The following is a 17,977-nucleotide window of genomic DNA, read 5'->3' on the forward strand; positions in this document are numbered from 1 at the left end:
AAAATAGCACCACAATTCCACGGTAGCATAATGAGGGGCCCTACATGTAAACTGAAGCATTGAGAACTTTGTAAGTGTACACACAGTTTATTAAAAAGATAGTTTAGAAACAGTATCGTTCACGTATACAAGCGAGCGCCATCTTGGGAAAACAGTCAAGTGACAGTTCAGCTCGCGTTGCTCCAGTCCAACGTCGTGCAACGTGACTGTTTTCCCAAGATGTAGGGCCCCTCATTATGCCTCATTATGCAGAATTGTGTCCACTGTTAGCTCGCTATCATGTAACCGACGATAGTTGCTACAAAATACAAATCGTCCTTCCTTCCCGCCACCCGAAGATTCAAGTTTTGAGAAATCCTATAGCAGGCACGTTTGTAAGGAAGGGGTTAATGGGAATTGTAGTAGTTTGTAAGGAAGGGGTTAATGGGAATTGTAGTTTTGTAGTTGATATTAAATATCAACAACAAGACAAGACGTTGTTTGTTGAGTTTAATATTTAATTGAAGTTGTGACACTGACAAAATAGCACTCTACCTTTATATCCTATCCTATAATTTAGGCTTATATTCTGGCTCAGCTAAATATGACAACACATTGAGAAATTTATATTTATTTTTATTTGAAATATGATTTCATAAAATATGTTTAGTACAAAAACTGTATAAGCTCATTTAGTAATAATTAGCTTAGCAATGGTCTTGATAAAGATAGCCTACACATCAAACAGAAAGCAACAGAAAGCAAATGACAAAAATTTGACCAAAAGGCATGTTATATCAAACACATTTCAGCCTTTGAAAACATTTATTTCCTTATAATGTAACTGACACAGGTTACTTTTTCCTAACTCAGTCAATCACATTGTCGATGTAGCATACAATACAGATAGCCTATTTCATATATTTTTCTACCAATACAGACCATTGTATTTCTGTAATTAAATTGTTAACACTGTTAGTTATTTCATCTTGTCAAAATATTCCGCGTATCAACACTGGCAGCTCACTGAGTAAGTAAGGGTCAGTAACATTGTACAGACACAAATGAAACACACAAATCAAACTATATAAAGAAATATTTATTTGACACAGGAGTTTTAACTGTACTCTCCGCAGAGCCCAACAGTCTTTCCGTCCCAGTCTGAGATGGAGAGGCACTTGACGAAGAAGTGGCCGAGGTCGTGTTTGGAGATGACCCTTCCCTTCAGCATGTTCTCAGTAACGGTGTACTTTTCTGTCAGGGGGTGGTTGTCTATAGGGGAGACAGAGAAAGACACTGCTACAGGAAAACTGGAAACTGCACACCTCCTGCGTTTAGGCCTATCCTCCTTAACTGTACATTATTTTTTAATGCTACATTATTCCAACTAGGCCATCTATTTGATGACCATAAGGCCAGAACATTCGCAAGACAGATAGAGAATTACTAAGGCAACAGCAGCAGTAGCAACAGCAGATGATGAATCTTTCTATCGATAATACCAGTCCTGAAACTGACACTAATTATCACCTCACCAGCGATGTGTGGTGGCATGACCGCCACGTAGTCCAGGCCGGACTCCTTCAGCACTGTATACATCCTGTCATGGTCCTCAGTGACCGGGACCAGGCGAGGGGGCACTTTGGACCGGTCCCACAAGAGGAAGGCTGGAGGACGCGTGGTTGAAAAGAGTTAAGAGTGGGTAGGAGCTTATAGAACAGTGTCCGGGTATCTTTTTATTTTTCAATTGTCGGCTAAGCCTTATACCGAGCACCTGTTTAAATTTTGTAGATGTGCGTGCACTCCACTCATTGAAAAGAGTTATACTCATGAGGCAAGCTTTGTGGTAAGGTGAGTGGTGAGTTGGTAAATTTACATTACACAAACATTCAGTATGAGGGTCCTCCTTACATAGACATAATGAACACATACAGTAATACACACATTCTGCATTGCTCTGTAGCTGAACCGGTAAAGCAGGGTTGTAAAGGGCACTATATAATTTGTTTCTGAGAGTTGAAATGTATTAAATGTACACTTTGTATGTAATATAATACATCTTATGATTAAAATGTTAAGAGACACAGTATGTAAAATTGAAATGCGATACAAATCTAAACTGCAGATTTTTTTTTATTATTTCATATCTTCCAAAATATATCAACCACATGTCATTTTAAGAAACTACTGTAGGCCTACCTGACATGCATCCAATGACTTTACTGATACCTCTGGCTTTCATGACGTTGATGATGTTTCTTGTCCCCTCTGACATCATTGTAGTAGGACCTTTATAGATAGAAAAGGCAAGCATTATGCCATGCACATGTTCATGCTCTCAGGCAAAGCATTTAGTTAGGCTGCCCTCTTGTGGACATGTGGTGTTATATGTTCAAATGCAACTGCACATGATGGCCTACATAAACCTGTAGTGCAACACCTCCTTCACTCTATAAAGTGAGGGCATGTTCTGAGAGGTGCATTACTGAAAGTGATGCTGAATCAGTGTCCACTGTGAATTATCTGTTCACACTGGCAGTACTGAGATCACTTCTGGTTCCAATTCTATTAGGGCCCATATTACTGAGATCATTTCTAATTAAGGCCCATAGACTCACTGAGATCACTTCTGGTTCCCATTCTAATTATGGCCCATAGACTTACTGAGATCACTTCTGGTTCCCCATTATAATTAGGGCCCATAGACTCACTGAGATCACTTCTGGTTCCCATTCTAATTAGGGCCCATAGACTTTACTGACATCACTTCTGGTTCCCGTTCTAATTAGGGCCCATAGACTTACTGAGATCACTTCTGGTTCCCGTTCTAATTAGGGCCCATAGACTCACTGAGATCACTTCTGGTTCCCCATTATAATTAGGGCCCATAGACTTACTGAGGTCACTTCTGGTTCCCATTCTAATTAGGGCCCATAGACTCACTGAGATCACTTCTGGTTCCCATTCTAATTAGGGCCCATAGACTTACTGAGATCACTTCTAATTAGGGCCCATAGGGCCCATAGACTTCTAATTAGGGCCCATAGACTTACTGAGATCACTTCTGGTTCCCATTCTAATTAGGGCCCATAGACTTACTGAGATCACTTCTGGTTCCCATTCTAATTAGGGCCCATAGACTCACTGAGATCACTTCTGGTTCCCATTCTAATTAGGGCCCATAGACTTACTGAGATCACTTCTAATTAGGGCCCATAGGGCCCATAGACTTCTAATTAGGGCCCATAGACTCACTGAGGTCACTTCTGGTTCCCAGTATGATGATGGCTGCATCCTGACCCTCCATCGTCGTCTTCACGTCGTCTTTGTTCAGGACGTCCCCCACCACCACCCTGGAGGCCTTGTGGTCGGCAGGGAGCCTGGACGGGTCACGCACCAAAACGGTAACATTGTAGCCTTCAGAGGAGGAAACACACATGCGTTAAGGTTCAGACTTCGATCTCTGGGTGTCAGAGAACCTTGTGTATTCTCAGAACCAGGACAGAAACTTTAAGCTAGGCAAGATAGGCAAGCTGCCTGTCGTCTGACTCATCCAAACCACACACTGCATCTGTGAAACATAATCATTAACATAGGACTTGGACATCACAATAAATGAGGCTACTCATAAATTAATCTGCTTTGATAACAGAGGATAGTTACGAGGAAATTCATTTTGTGTGTATGGTCTAAAAACTACAACAGAGTCAACTTTTTAAGCAGCCTATCATAGGCTATTTCACATCATCATCAGTGCATGGAGAACTAGCCCGTGGTTCTTGAAGCTTGTTATAGGCTATTGCTGGTTGTGCTTTGGGGTAGGGTTAGTGAGTCTAGATGAGGCGAGTGGCAATCACATACCTGCTGATCCCGCAGCAGGAGATTCCTTCACCTTTAGCTTCGTCTCTCAAAAAAGTGTCTCATATTCATGGCTTATAAACCTTGCCATATTGCAAGCTATACCAGGCACTAACAAACACTAATGGCTCGCTCGATCTATGCTCCTAACGCCACAATAAAGTATGCGTGTGCTTACACTCAAAACTAAATTTAATATCTCTATCCCTATCAAATAGACAGAAGTAGACTTCATGTTTGTGGCTTGTTGAAGTGTGGACTATAACTGCTCAATTGTATTCGAACACAGCAGCTGTTTCAGTGTAATACTGTTTCACCACATTCACTAAATAGCATTAACAGGGGCGCTGTTTCACTCATTGCAAAATACTAAATGAAAACGGGAGATGTAGGCTATTTTTTCTTCATTTCTTGTAACCGAGGGCTTTTAAAAAGTGGTGTGGCTGAAATCAGTCATGACAAAAACTGGTTGGTGCATATCCCCCACGACCCCCCTGAACTGACGCCTATGCTCAGAACCACGTTACATTTACTTTGGGGAAATGCTACTGAATTGTTTTCCCTTAAGTCTAGCTTTATCTTGATACATTGTGACTTTTTTTGTATTTCTAATGATTTCCCAAACTTCCAATGCAAGTAGGTGTCACAGAGTGTTTAGTTCAGTGACACGATATCAAGTTAAATAGTAAATAAACTAACTCATCAATTATTTGGGATTTGTTTTTCTTTTTTTCAAAATGCTGAAAAAAATGTGTATTAACCTTAATCTTATCGTGAAGTCCAATGACTTCAACATACTATAACTTTGTGATTTTACATCTGATGTCTGCATATTTAATTATTCATGGTTGGCTAATGTGTTGAAATCGCAAAAGTCATGATCTTTTCAAGTTGCTGCAGATGGCGCGAAGGCTCTAGGGTTGGACCGAGCAGACTAGTGCCACCCTCCCTGGAAAGGATGATAAAGGGCCATCGGCAGTTATCTCTTACAATGCAGCGCTCTATCAAGAACCGTGACTCAGCAGAAATGACTTCCTACACAACCATGACTAGATAGTTTCGCAGATACTGTATGACCATGAAAAAGGGGAAATATTCTAATTGAAACAGATCGACCGTATCTGGTCTCAGATAAAATTTATATAACCTTTATAAGTAACTGTCATATATAACCCCAAGTCAATATACCAATATGCTGATTTCGGTGTCTAGAACACTGCAGTAGCCCACATGATGATGATCTTGTTGAGAATTGCTTTAAAACTTAAACTGTTTACCACGTTGTTAGTCGCTTTGGCTAAAAATGCGTCAGCCAAATGTAATGTAATGTAATGTAATGTAATGTAATGTAATGTAATCGTCATCATCGCTTGGCGATAATCAAGTTGTGTTGTCACAAGTCACATGGCTACGTCGTTGTACAAGATCCTGACCCAAAACATCACAACATATAAAGAGCTACATTTGTAAAGGCTTGCGCTGGGTTCCGAATTCCGATCGAGAGTGTCAAATATGTAGGCTGATACATTCAGTCACCATATAATAATACAACCACATTAATATGTAAATGCAGTTCATAACAGAAGCAATGACAGCTGCATTGGAGTCCTACCTGCCGCAACCGCTTGCGGTAAGGTCACCAGTCCAGTCATTCCCGTAGCTCCAAATATTGCAACATTTTTTATGGAACCAGACATACTTTATAGATTTGTCTCCGACTAAGCAACTAAATCAAATGAAAAGAGTCGGTTGTTTGGTGCAGTTGCTTTTGGTCGATTGTGGTTATCTACGTTCAGACCGTGTAGCTTTAACACAAAACTACAAGGGGGCGTGATCGCATCATTTTCAGGAAGGAAGCCTTGCCCACGGTTCGTCCCTAAAAAAGACTCCACCTATTTAAATCCGCATTTAAAGGAGAAGCACGCACACATTTCTCAGCTACACCTCTTACATAAAAGTGCATCAGCCTGCTTTTACTCTTTAATAAGTCTTCTTCACAAATAGCCAGAGATGGTATTCACACATTCCCTATTCAAGTGGAATATAGATACCTCTGTGAAAAAAAGTCTAGCAAAAGTATAAGTAGCCTACTGTAACTTCTTTACTCAAGTAAAAGTAACAAAGTACAGACTCTGAAATGTACTTAAAAGTATAAAGGAAAACATATTCTAACCTTTTTGAATGACTAGTTTACCAGTTGTTTGTTAAAAGAAGCAGACTGTAGCCTACAATGATATTCTAATTGAACAACTGTAACTCCTTAACAACTATTTCTACTATTCACATTAACATTTACAGTTACTACAAATGTGTAGCATCTGATCCAAGGCAATGGGGAGATGCAGCCGAGGATGTCACAGTGATATCCAAATATCCATATGCGGCCAGGTGGATAAACTGGTAGTGAGGCAGTTGCCTGTCTGGCAACATTGTTTTGAACTCCTTAGGAAACATTCTAAAGACCCTCAGGTTTGATTCCAGGCTGTTGGCCTATAACATGCACACAGCACAAGGCCTATACGAGATATGCAGGAAGATTGGATATTGTGGATAACCTACTGCAAAAAAAAAATGGGAATCATTCTGTCTGAAATGTATCAAACTTGTATCACTATGACATGAACAGCAGTTATGTCTATGTAAAATTAATAAAGCTTCATTTCATCAGTCAACATGACAATCTGAACCTCTATATTGTAGTTGACTCTAATAAGGTGAATCAATAATCAAAATGATTAGCCATTATCATAATCAATATTTGTAAGGTGATTGATCTCAATATGTTGACAATGAAAAACTATAAAAAACTATAAAACTAGATGTGGTGGTCACACTTCCTTGCTCTAGGCCACCAAGCTACCACAACAAGACTCCTCTCATCTTAGCATGTAGGCCTCCCAGCTTCTTACCTCTGAACGACACTACAGGCGCTTCAGACTCCTGAACACAAAACTCATCTGGACTATTTATCTATTTAATGTTATTTTATTGTTTATTTTTTCTTTCTTTCTGTACTTTCTGTAAACAATTACCACCGACATTGTTGTGTGGCAATAAAGTAAATCTATCTATCTATCTATCTATCTATCTATCTATCTATCTATCTATCTATGTAGCTTCCCCCTTTAATGTGTAAACTATTTATTAAATATAGCCGCGAGCAGCGATGGCTGGCCCGAGCAGCTAATGTGTTTGCTATTAGAAACACCTACTCACTTCCTGTTGGATGTGATGTTTTACATTGATGATATTAACTCCTTTCAGCCTACCCACACACATACTGCACACACACACACACGGCCCTCGAACCCGCCACCTCAACACACACCGGCATGGGAGTCGAACGTTCTAACCACTGAGCTAAAAGGCCAGGCTTCCAACTCAGCGGTTAGAAGTGTTCTTAAGGTTAGGGGTGTGAGGATTTACACGTGCAACTAGCGTCCTAGCTCAGTTCGCCTCCGTTACACACACACACACACACACATACTGTACACACACACACACACATGCATACACACAGACATGCACACACTCACAGGCACGCACACATGCACGCACACCAGAGTTGTGGACAATTCGAATTGCAATTCTGCTTCCTGTTTGCAAGTGAAATTCAAGAATTGAGTTGGAATTTAATAGCCAGTTTTAATTCAATTCTGGAATTTTGCCTGACGCGCACATGCACGCACACATACATAAACTCAAACACGCACACACACAGGCATGCACACAATCACACGCACGCACCCACACACACACACACACACACACACACACACACACACACACACACACATAAACACGCCTACACACACATGCACACACCTATACACACATAAACATGTCCATACACACCTGCACGCACACACACACATACACACACACACAGATAAACACACACACACACACACACACCATAACCCCCCCACACACACTCACAAGCGAACCCACACACACATAGACTTACTGAGATCACTTCTGGTTCCCGTTCTAATTAGGGCCCATAGACTCACTGAGATCAGTTCTGGTTCCCATTCTAATTAGGACCCATAGACTCACTGAGATCACTTCTGGGTCCCATTCTAATTAGGGCCCATAAAAAGTCCACAAGTCCGAAGTGCTAACCAGTAGGCCACGGCTGCCAAAGCAGCAGAATAAGTGGAATAATAATAATAATAATAATAATAATAATAATAATACTGTAATAAGCTTTCCAAAAACAATAGGGCCTTGCGCCCTTCGGTACTTCGGCCCTAAATATATTATAAAGGGATCAGAGGTTGCAATGCATTGAGTGTTGTTGGTGTCCTACTGAGTGTAATCCTCAAAATTTGAAAGTAGCCTAAAAGCTGCTGTAGTATGCACTGGCCTATAAACTGATGTGTACAATTTCTAGAATTTATATACCTTTATTATTATATAGATAGCCATCACGGAAACTGGCAACTGTTCCATGTTGTGAACAAAGGCACTTCTTTTACCTTCATGTTGTGAACAAAGGCACTTCTTTTACCTTATCACAATCAAAGAGAAAAAACAAAAGCAGGAAAACGAGACCGCACGGTTGCAGAGCTCATCTAGCCCTCCTTCTATCCCCCCCCATCTCTCTCGCTCTCTGTCTCACTCACTCTACCCAATGAAAAAGAGGTAGACACCCCCATCATATTGCTGCCGAATTTTCTTCAGCATCATTGAGAACGCAGGGAATGGGAGCGCGTATCGGATGGACGGGATATCCGAACGCACCGGCTGCGATATCTGATCAACCCACCGACAAAAGCGGGACGCATACCTTACATGATTTCAGTGCTCAATACAGTGGATTGACATTGATATTATTTGATACCCGCCATCGTATCCGCTTCAGCCAAATTATTTGTACAGATTCCGTTTGACGAGAAGCCTGCTACGACTGAGCGAGTACTGTGACCGAACTATGCCAGCTATGAAATAAGAAGCGGCGCGAGCCTGCATTCGTAATTCTTTCTTTGGGTCATTGATCAATCACCCGGCGATTGTCTTAAGGCGTCTCTCTTGGGGGGAAAACCATCATCCTTTGGCACTGGGGGTGAAGGTAAGACTACAACCTGCATATGCCATGATCTCAAAATATCATTCGGCATCAGTCTGCCCATGCATTTCGTTGCAAAGCTTTTCACCGTGGGAACAGCAGAGGCCTGCATAGGCTAGGCTACTGCAGTCATCCCTCGGCCGTGCTTTCTGCTGCTATTCCCATCGCACTTGCACATGTTGATATGTCAGTTATGCTTTTCTTCCTTATAGTACTTTGTTTTCACCCTTGCATTTGAATGATTACGGTGGTGTGATACAGGAGTAAGACCTGACACTGAAGATGTTTACCATTGCCGTTCTGACATGCTGCACTAGTCCCATCACTCGGCTCCGCAACATTTAATTTTCATAAATGCACACCGCAGGTCTGCCGGCCGTGGGCTTTAAGTTGCCTTAAAAGCACTGTAGAGTCATTTATACAGGTATGTTTGTCAAAAGTTTATTTAGTTGTCATATGGGCAAGGTATCAGCTAATGATTGTTCTCAGTCTGTGATACCAGTCCTAAGCTACTGTTAGTAGTTTAAGACATGGGTTAGCCTTCTCGAGCAAAGGATTCTGACAGATTGTGCTGTCGTTGCGACTATGCTATAGTAGGCTATTGAATGACGGTCATCTGGTCATACGAACGTAGTGCATCATTTCATTGTATCTGCAGTGTAAGAAGAGTAAATGCAAATTGTTCACTCAGTCGTGGTCATGCCTATGGAAGGCTTAGTCATTTACAGTCACTGCGTATTCTTAGCCGGTGTCTTGTCAGAAATTTGAGCCTCAACCGAACGTCTAACATAGCAAACACCTATAGGCCATAGTAAGGTAGTAAAAGCAGGGCAAGCAAACGCGTTATCCACGATGATCTGACATGCGTTAAGGTTGACGAGTCGGCAGAAATAGGACGGGTCATGTGTCATTTTAAGGTGAAAATGACAGCGGATTGAATCTTTATAATTCAGTGAGTGAAGTAGCCTGTGCCTGAGCCATAGCCTTTGCAAAAGTACATCACTCATTTACGAAGTGGTGGTGTCTTAGATTCATACAGTACACAAATTCTTTGCCTACAATCTTCGATGTAATCCAGTTATTGATGCTTGATTGTTCAGCTTTTGGCTTTAGCTTGTGAGGTAACAAGGTACAGGCAGGTGAACCGAAACGACAGCTAAACGACACCTATAACTTGAAATAGCACTTTTATTCGTTGTTACAGGCCTTCGCGTTTCCATAAATGCCAGAACGAAGGTGTGTATTCTTGAATGACAGAAGCGATCTAGATCAAAGCAGATGCGTGCCGTGACGTCAGACGTACGCTGCTGTCCATGGTTCTGATGTCATTTCTTATCCATAAAATGATATGGTTTGATCTGGCTTGGCAACTGCAATTGACATGACACTGCATAGCTGGAAGTCCGACTAAAACATACACAAACTTGTTTCCTTTGCCTCAAACGGCCCTTATGTTTGGTCAATGTGTTCATTTGTTTAATTTGTTTTTACGAAACATGACCATTGCCTGTCTTTCTTTGCATATGTATGAAGACTTTGATCTGTGGTTATTTTTTCTACAAGTAAACTGTAGGAGCAGCAGGCCTACCCCTGATCATGGTAGAGAATGACATTTTGGTAAAGTGCTTTACTTGCCCAGTTGTTCATTGTATTACTGATTTAATTCATTTGATATCTGGATTAAACATACAATTGAAATACATGCTGAATATTACATCACATACAAGTGAATCATTACATAAAAAAAAAAAAAAAAAACAAATAGCATGTAATGATTGGAGCCTCAGATTATGATTTATACCAGACATTGTAGATACAGCTAGACTGAAGCAAAGCAATTGATTCTGATGGATCTACATGAAAGTACGGTATGCAAGAGAGCACCTCAGCGAGCACAAACTAACACTTGCCTTGTATGTGTATCCCTTTAGACAGTAGACTATAAAGCAAATGACAACTCAAACTCAAAAATAGCTTCTTTGTTTTTTAAAAATATCTTTTTTTATGTCCCTTTAAACACATGCCCTCATCCAGGGGCACAGCTGATTCCTGCGCTGCTGACGACGAGAGCTCAGCCAGATGTAATACCCAGCACTGGTGACGGTGAGAGCTCGGCCAGATGTAATACCCAGCGCTGGTGGCTTCCGCTAATGTGTGTGTACTGTGCACCTTTGTGTGTAGACTGCTGAGTGCACTACAGGAATCAGATCAATACAGGACTTCCTTTGAAATATGAATGTTGCTCGTTGCACAGAGCAGCCATTGCTGGAGGTCACTCACTCGCATGATTCTTCTGTTTGGCCCTCGCACTGATGCAGTTGGTTATGTGAGTTGCTTACAACTTCAACACGGCCCGGTCAGACAGCCTGGCCAGCAGTGGATCAGAGATTGCGAGTGATGTGTGTTTTTCACTCATACACACACACACACACACACACACACACACACACACACACACACACACACACACACACACACACACACACACACACACACACACACACAGATTGGTGGCAGAAGAATTGCGGGAGAAAGAGGAGTCTATCTGGTGCAGAGAGATGACTTCTCATCCTTTAGGCGAGCAAGCTGAAAGTCCTCAGATTAATGTGTCATGGCATGTCCTCCCTCAGGTCCTCTTCTCAGAGCGTGAACCCTTCAAGAGTGAACATAGAGAGCAAGGGCAAAGGCATCATAGCACTAGCATGGGTGGGAGATACAGCTACCAGCTCTTTATTCTGAGATTATCAGGGTTCATGGTCATTGGTGGGTGTGTGTGTATGTGTGTGTGTGTGTGTGTGTGTGTGTGTGTGTGCGTGTTGTGTGTCAGATGGCAGAAATCACACATTCAAATGTTTGAATAGTTATATGAAAAACTCCAATGGCAACACTCCCTTATTTATACACATTTAAAACTGCTTCAAATCTGTATAAATCTGCTGATACGCTCACACCAGCCTCTGAAACCTCAAACAGATTTTCACGTTGAGTTTGCACTGACCCTTGTGAAGAGAGTCTCATTTATCAATGGGAGTGACTTTTCATTATTACATGCCAAATGGAGTGATTTATAGCCTGAGGAAGTATATAGGATTAAACCCATAGCCAACACTCAGGATGGGCTCTATCACTGGGGAACTGACAGGCTTCCGAGCACTAGTCAGTCAGTGAAAGATAGAAGGCCTTAAGATTCCGCTGTTTAACCACAACTCTTCTGCTCATGGGATCTCAACTGCCAGCGTTTGATAGAGCTCTGTTCTAATGTCTACTGACACGTTACGTGTACAAACAATTAGATGATAAATGCACTAGTACAGTAGCACTTTACAAATAGAAGCAGCCATATTTATAGCATGGCCATGCAGAAGGTGCAATTCGACAGCAAATGGTACTGATAGCTCAGCTTTAATGTAAAATTATGAAATTATGTAAAATTAAGAACTGTTTTCTTCAGTGTCCAACAGTGAGCTACACAAGCACCATAGTCTTCTCTGTTAGTTGCAGCTAACCATAGAGCTGGTGTAAAAATCAGTGCTAAACCCATGCCACAACTACACTCTTAAAATGATTGTGTTGAAAACAACACAACTTGTATTGTTTTAACACATCTCTGTGTCCAGATTCGGACAACACATTTGTTTTAAGAGTGTAGAGGGGCACAGATCAGTGTTAAACCCATGCCACAACTAGAGGGGCACTCAGTGCTAAACCCATGCCACAACTAGAGGGGCACAAATCAGTGCTAAACCCATGCCACAACTAGAGGGGATCAGTGCTAAACCCATGCCACAACGAGAGGGGCACTTCACCCAACTAGAGGGGCTTTCAGGAGTGTGTAGACCTCTTCTACTTTTACCTTCACAACTGCCTTGTAAGTCAGACCCAGAGTAATGTTTAATGTCTTCCATACAGTACACCTTCCCAACAAGTTTCATGAAGATCAGACCAGGCTGACAGACCGACAAGCAGACAAACCACATCATTATATTTACATTTATTAATTTAGCAGACACTAATGTTCAAAGAGACTTTACATGCTGGTATGTTATTTATATTAGAAGGGCCATTGTCTCCAGAGCAGTTCGGAGATAAGTGCCTTGCTCAAGGGCACAACGGTGGAAGCCGGGAATTGAACCCACAACTTTACAGGCCACTGCATGCTAGCCCAGCTCTTTAACCACTATGCTACCACCACCCACCGCTGCAGGAAGTGAAACCCCCTTGCCAGATGTCATCATCTGGTTTTTAGGTTCAGACCATAGCTGTCACGTCACCCCGCCAATACATGTGGCCCTGAATGTAGTAGCCCCCGGTGAAACAGCGATAATTCTGTGCGTACTGTCCTCATGTGTGAAGGCCAGTGGCGCGCTGCTCGGCGGACAGCTGTGTTTGTTTACCCCAAAACAGACCGCATCACATGTCAGAGGCGACCCCAAGGCAAGCGCCGGCGTGGCGTGGTGTGTCACACACGCGCTGACACCAGGTGTTGGACGGCCGGGTGCGTTTTTAAAAAGAACAGAGAGACGGGGAGGCTTGATGAGGACAGCAGATGAGGACAAGGACACAGAGCGTCTTCCTCTCTCATTCAGTGCTGCATGGTAGGTCTCAGTCTCAACGTCTGAACCAGGAATCAGGCCAGTGAGTGAAACCCCTCCCCACCTGGACACAGAAGCATTTTACTCTGGATCAAATGGGCCAGCTCTGGGCCAGATTCAGGCCATATTAGGGTTTGATTGAGGCCCTATTGGGACCAGAGTATGACTAGATCCATTTACATTGAAGTATGATTTGTGTGAGTTTGTGTAGGATAGATGTTTCTGTGGGTCTACATACTGTATGTACTGTATGTTCATGTGCAGAGACAGTGTGTGTGTGTGTGTGTGTGCATGTGTGAGTGTACAATATCTCTCTGTGTGTACTTTCTGTGTGTGTATATGTGTGTGTGTGTGTGTGTGTGTGCTTTCTGTGTCTGTGTGTGTGAGTTTTACAGTATGTGTGTGTGTTTGTGTGTGTGTGTTTTTTTTTTCTTTCTCTCTCTATTTGTGTGTGTGTGTGTGTGTATGCATGCATGCATGTCCCTATAATAAGATCCCTATGTATCACTGTAGTGGACTATGCTGGAGAAAGGTCTCCGACACCTTAAACTCCTCAGGGCACAGTACCGATGGTGGAAATCCCCTCAGCCTAATCTCCCACAGCTGGGGCCCACAGTGAACACGTCTGGCCCACATATGGCCTGCCTTTGGCCCAGATCCGTTGCCATATGTGTGTTTGTGTGTGCGGGGGGTTGTTAAACCCACCAGAACACGTTGAGCTGTGGAAGATCATGTTCACTTCACTACACACCCTCTCTTCTTCAGACACAAACACGTACTAGTGTATAGACACACACACACACACACATACAGACACACACACACACACACATGTACACACACACATACATCATATGCCGATAGAAACATCCTCAAATTTTGGCAAAAAAAAGAAAATAAATTGATGATACAGTAACATTAGTCTCATGTGATATTAGTCACAACACACCAAAGTGTAACCTCAGTGAAAGACAGCAGGGCAGGGAATATGTGGAACAAAGCTCTGCTCCCTCATAGGCCCTGCATTGGTCTCAGCTCACTTACCATCACTGAAACTCTTTCATTAACAACCTACTTGGGAAATGCGGAGTTTGGGAATATACCAATGTCCGCCTTTTGATGTAGTGACAAAAATGTTCTCGAATTAGTGTTTTACTTGAACACTGTCCTGCTTTTTTATCTGAGAGCAGAGACAATCCCAAAGGGCTCAAACAAAGCTGATGCATTTCTCTCACAGCTCTGTCTGTCTGAGAGGCTATTCTGACATTTGCTTCGAATCGACGGTGAAATTGCTGCCATGGCGTATATATATATATATATATTAAAAAAAAATGTTGCTGCCATTGTTATTGCTGTAGTGTAAACTGACATAATGCTTCAATGCATCAAATGGTCATCAGCCAGGAGCTTCTCACTGCTCAACCTTTGCCTATGTGTGTTAGTATAGCATTACCATTACAAGACTCTCTTTATTTTGCATTGCCTCAGGTATCTTAACGGTACTTAATGCTTAATTAATTAATTAATTAGTGCAGGCTTATTGTTATATAAGTACATGCTACCGGATACATATATGGTATAAGTAGGGGCTAGTAATTTGTAACATTATGCACTTACAGTAGGACTTCATGGAACTCCCTTAGCAGTGAGGCATTTCAGTATGTGGTCTGTTTTCTGTCATGGCCTGTCATACTCTCACAACTTGGCCATCTGTTGATTTCAAATGTAAGGCTGTCTCGACAACAAGCCCTTAAAATACAGAAATGTTAAAGCCAAGGGAGTTAGGGTACATCTTATCCAATGACTGGGTATGCATCCTTCTTTTCATGTGGGGGTCATTTATAACTAAAGACTCTGTATGTGTGTTTTCCATGAAGTCTTCTATCTATGTGTCTGTGTGTGTGTGTGTGTGTGTGTGTGTGTGTGTTTGTGTGTCTGTGTCTGTGTGTGCATACATGCACATGTGAATGTATTGTATGGTGTATTGTATAGAGAGCCAAGTGTGGAGGCTAGATGAGTGTTTCTGCCCAATGTTGGGGGATGGGATGGGAGCCTCAGATCCAGCCAAGGGGTACGGGAGTGGGGGATGGGCCGATTCGGAGGGGAGCTGTGTCTCCTGGACAATGAATGAAATACATTTGGATGAAACAGAAATATAGAACTGTATAAAACAGCCTTCGCAAAGAGAGGAAGTTGTCTTAGCTGTGGTTGTTTTCTCGTTGCGTACTAATTATTTGAGTAAATATTTACCTGATGTCAGATGATAAACAAAGAAAACTGCTTCAAGGCTTGGAATGGAGAAGGGGAGGAGACCACCAAAAAAAGGGAGGGGGTGTGGAATATAGGATTAGCTTAATTGAAGAGTCCCAGTAAATAGGTTTACTAGAGTAGCATTCTCTGCCTGATTGAGTTAGAACATAGAGCATTGTTCCTGGTTCTAGAACGAAAATGTCACAATTTTTTATTTTTTTTTTAGCTAGATGTCATGGGGCATCAGGTTCATGAATAAAGGGATGATGCATCTCATTGATTTGCCTCAGTGTAGGCCATTTGTTGTGTCTTTAATAAAGCCGTGCGTTATTTTAGGTGAAGGGTAAAGGGCACGTGAGGGGCCCAAACCCTCGGAGATTAATGGTCTTTTGTTGGCACCAGCGATAAGTACAGAACAAAAGACACAAGGTGATGAACCGAGTAAAGTGCATTAGTGAACAGAGCTGTTGGTTTGTCTTTGAGAGTTTTGCGATTGAACAACACCAGTGAACTCAAAAAAGTGCAGGAGACTAATAACCTTTCTGTCCACGTTCCCCTCTTTCGTCCCCTTCTCTCTCTATCCCCCACTTTCCCCTCCCTCTCCATCTCCGCTCCTCTCTGCGCTCTCCCGTAGGGTGAAGCGGGGTATCCGGCGACATGGCCAATGCCTCCACTGATCTGGACAATGCGGAGGCCCAGCGGCAGCTCAACAACAACAACCGACCCGTCAGCACAGGACACTGGGAGACTGAGACCACCAGCGCCAAGCTCTTCGAGTGCTCCCGCATCAAAGCACTAGCAGGTGGGGCCGTTTGCCACTGATATCTGTGGGGGAGACCCCTTAACTAGAGCTGAACCGTGTGATTCCATTATGGACAATTTCATTATTTAATTGTGTTCTATACTTTGTTGGATCAGATTTGAGAATGTAATGTAAGACATTGTAAACAATTTAAGAGCAGTTTCCCCTTACAGGCTCCCCAAAGAGTTTTTTTTTTACCTTAAAGTAACATTTCCAAAATCATTTTGTTTCTTTTAATACTTGTATTGTGTTCATTCATTCAATTTTCAGTAAGTTATAACAATCATAGTTTGTTATTTCCATTTCTGAGGAAGACTTTTTCTTTTTCTTTTCTCCCCTTGTGTACATTCATTATTAACACCCATGAAGAAAAGCAAAATAAATCATTGAATAAAAAGGAAAATAAATAAATAAATAAATAACACAATTTGCATAGTCCTTCTTAAACAATGTTTAGGTTCAATGGTGAGATGACCCCCTTTTTTTCTGAATTTCACTATCTATATCCATCTGTCCTATCTAAAAATCATGTTGATGGCACCTAAACTTTTAATAGGGCAAACGGCACTTCTGCCACACTCTGAGCAGGTCTTATGGGCTTACAGTGATGCTAGCAAGGCAAGGTGCCACGTAGATATGTTATAACACTAACAATGCTCAAAATATAATTTCTACTCCGGAGTTAGAGACAGTGTAGTTAGTGTGTGAAGAAATCTATCTCCTCTGCAGCCAAACAAGGTTAAGTGATTAGTCAGAAGAAATCAGTTTGAGGAAAAACTGATGAATAAACTGTGTATTAGCTCCAGATGAATACTGTAGGTATGGGCGGTGGTAATGTAGTGGCTAAGGAACTTGGCCAGAATGCTGTATTCACAGAAGTCAAGGTTTCGATTCCTGGCTCCCACCGTCGTGCCCTTGAGCAAGGCACTTAACCCCAAGTTTCTCCGGGGAGACTGGCCCCTGCAATTAGTATCTGTAATTTGCTGACTGCACGGCACTGTCTGTGTTTGTGAGCAGAAGAGAGAGATGCTGTCCAGAAGAAGACCTTCACCAAATGGGTCAACTCCCACCTGGCGCGGGTGTCCTGCCGGATCGCTGATCTATACAACGACCTGCGGGACGGCTACATGCTCACCAGACTTCTGGAAGTTCTGTCCGGAGAAATGCTGGTTGGTCGCTACACTACACTTTACTGCAATACATTACACTTTACAGCACTACACTACACCACACTTTACAGCAATACATTACACTTTACAGCACTACACTACACCACACTTTACCGCAATACATTACACTTTACAGCACTACACTACACTTTACTGCAATACATTACACTTTACAGCACTACACTATACTTTCACTACATGTCTGCATAACTGCAGAATTCATTTGTAATCACTTTGAAGTACATGCCATTTATCT

At 42.1% G+C, this 17,977-nt stretch overlaps 2 protein-coding genes across 9 annotated transcripts in view; one reads left to right on the forward strand and one right to left on the reverse strand.

Annotated features, from left to right (window-relative positions):
- Positions 1 to 598: 598 nt before the first annotated feature.
- Positions 599 to 5,663, reverse strand: blvrb (biliverdin reductase B). The gene is made up of 5 exons (XM_048265567.1): positions 5,450 to 5,663; positions 3,235 to 3,396; positions 2,179 to 2,268; positions 1,515 to 1,646; positions 599 to 1,251 (listed from the first exon to the last, which is right to left on the reverse strand). Exons 1-5 carry the CDS (start codon positions 5,532 to 5,534, stop codon positions 1,097 to 1,099), a joined length of 624 nt encoding a protein of 207 aa, XP_048121524.1. The 5' UTR covers positions 5,535 to 5,663; the 3' UTR covers positions 599 to 1,096.
- Positions 5,664 to 8,526: 2,863 nt separating this feature from the next.
- The window catches only part of LOC125308793 (spectrin beta chain, non-erythrocytic 4-like), a 95,141-nt gene continuing 85,690 nt past the window's right edge, over positions 8,527 to 17,977 (forward strand). For all 8 annotated transcript variants that reach the window (XM_048265390.1, XM_048265391.1, XM_048265393.1 and 5 more), the window contains exons 1-3: positions 8,527 to 8,911; positions 16,385 to 16,552; positions 17,570 to 17,721. In XM_048265390.1, the coding sequence (XP_048121347.1) occupies positions 16,408 to 16,552; positions 17,570 to 17,721 (297 nt within the window). In that variant the 5' untranslated portion in view covers positions 8,527 to 8,911; positions 16,385 to 16,407. The remainder of the gene's footprint in view (positions 8,912 to 16,384; positions 16,553 to 17,569; positions 17,722 to 17,977) is intronic.

The sequence above is a fragment of the Alosa alosa genome, chromosome 15 (assembly GCF_017589495.1).
Source record: "Alosa alosa isolate M-15738 ecotype Scorff River chromosome 15, AALO_Geno_1.1, whole genome shotgun sequence".
In the NCBI taxonomy this organism is placed as follows: domain Eukaryota; kingdom Metazoa; phylum Chordata; class Actinopteri; order Clupeiformes; family Clupeidae; genus Alosa; species Alosa alosa.

Excerpts from the sequence above, each read along its gene's own strand:
- blvrb (XM_048265567.1), bottom strand. The coding sequence starts at position 5,534 with ATGTCTGGTTCCATAAAAAATGTTGCAATATTTGGAGCTACGGGAATG. Across the intron at positions 2,269-3,234 it reads GGGAACCAGAAGTGACCTCA|GTCCTACTACAATGATGTCA; the intron begins GTGAGTCTATGG and ends CTATCTATAAAG. Across the intron at positions 1,252-1,514 it reads CATGCCACCACACATCGCTG|ACAACCACCCCCTGACAGAA; the intron begins GTGAGGTGATAA and ends TCTCCCCTATAG.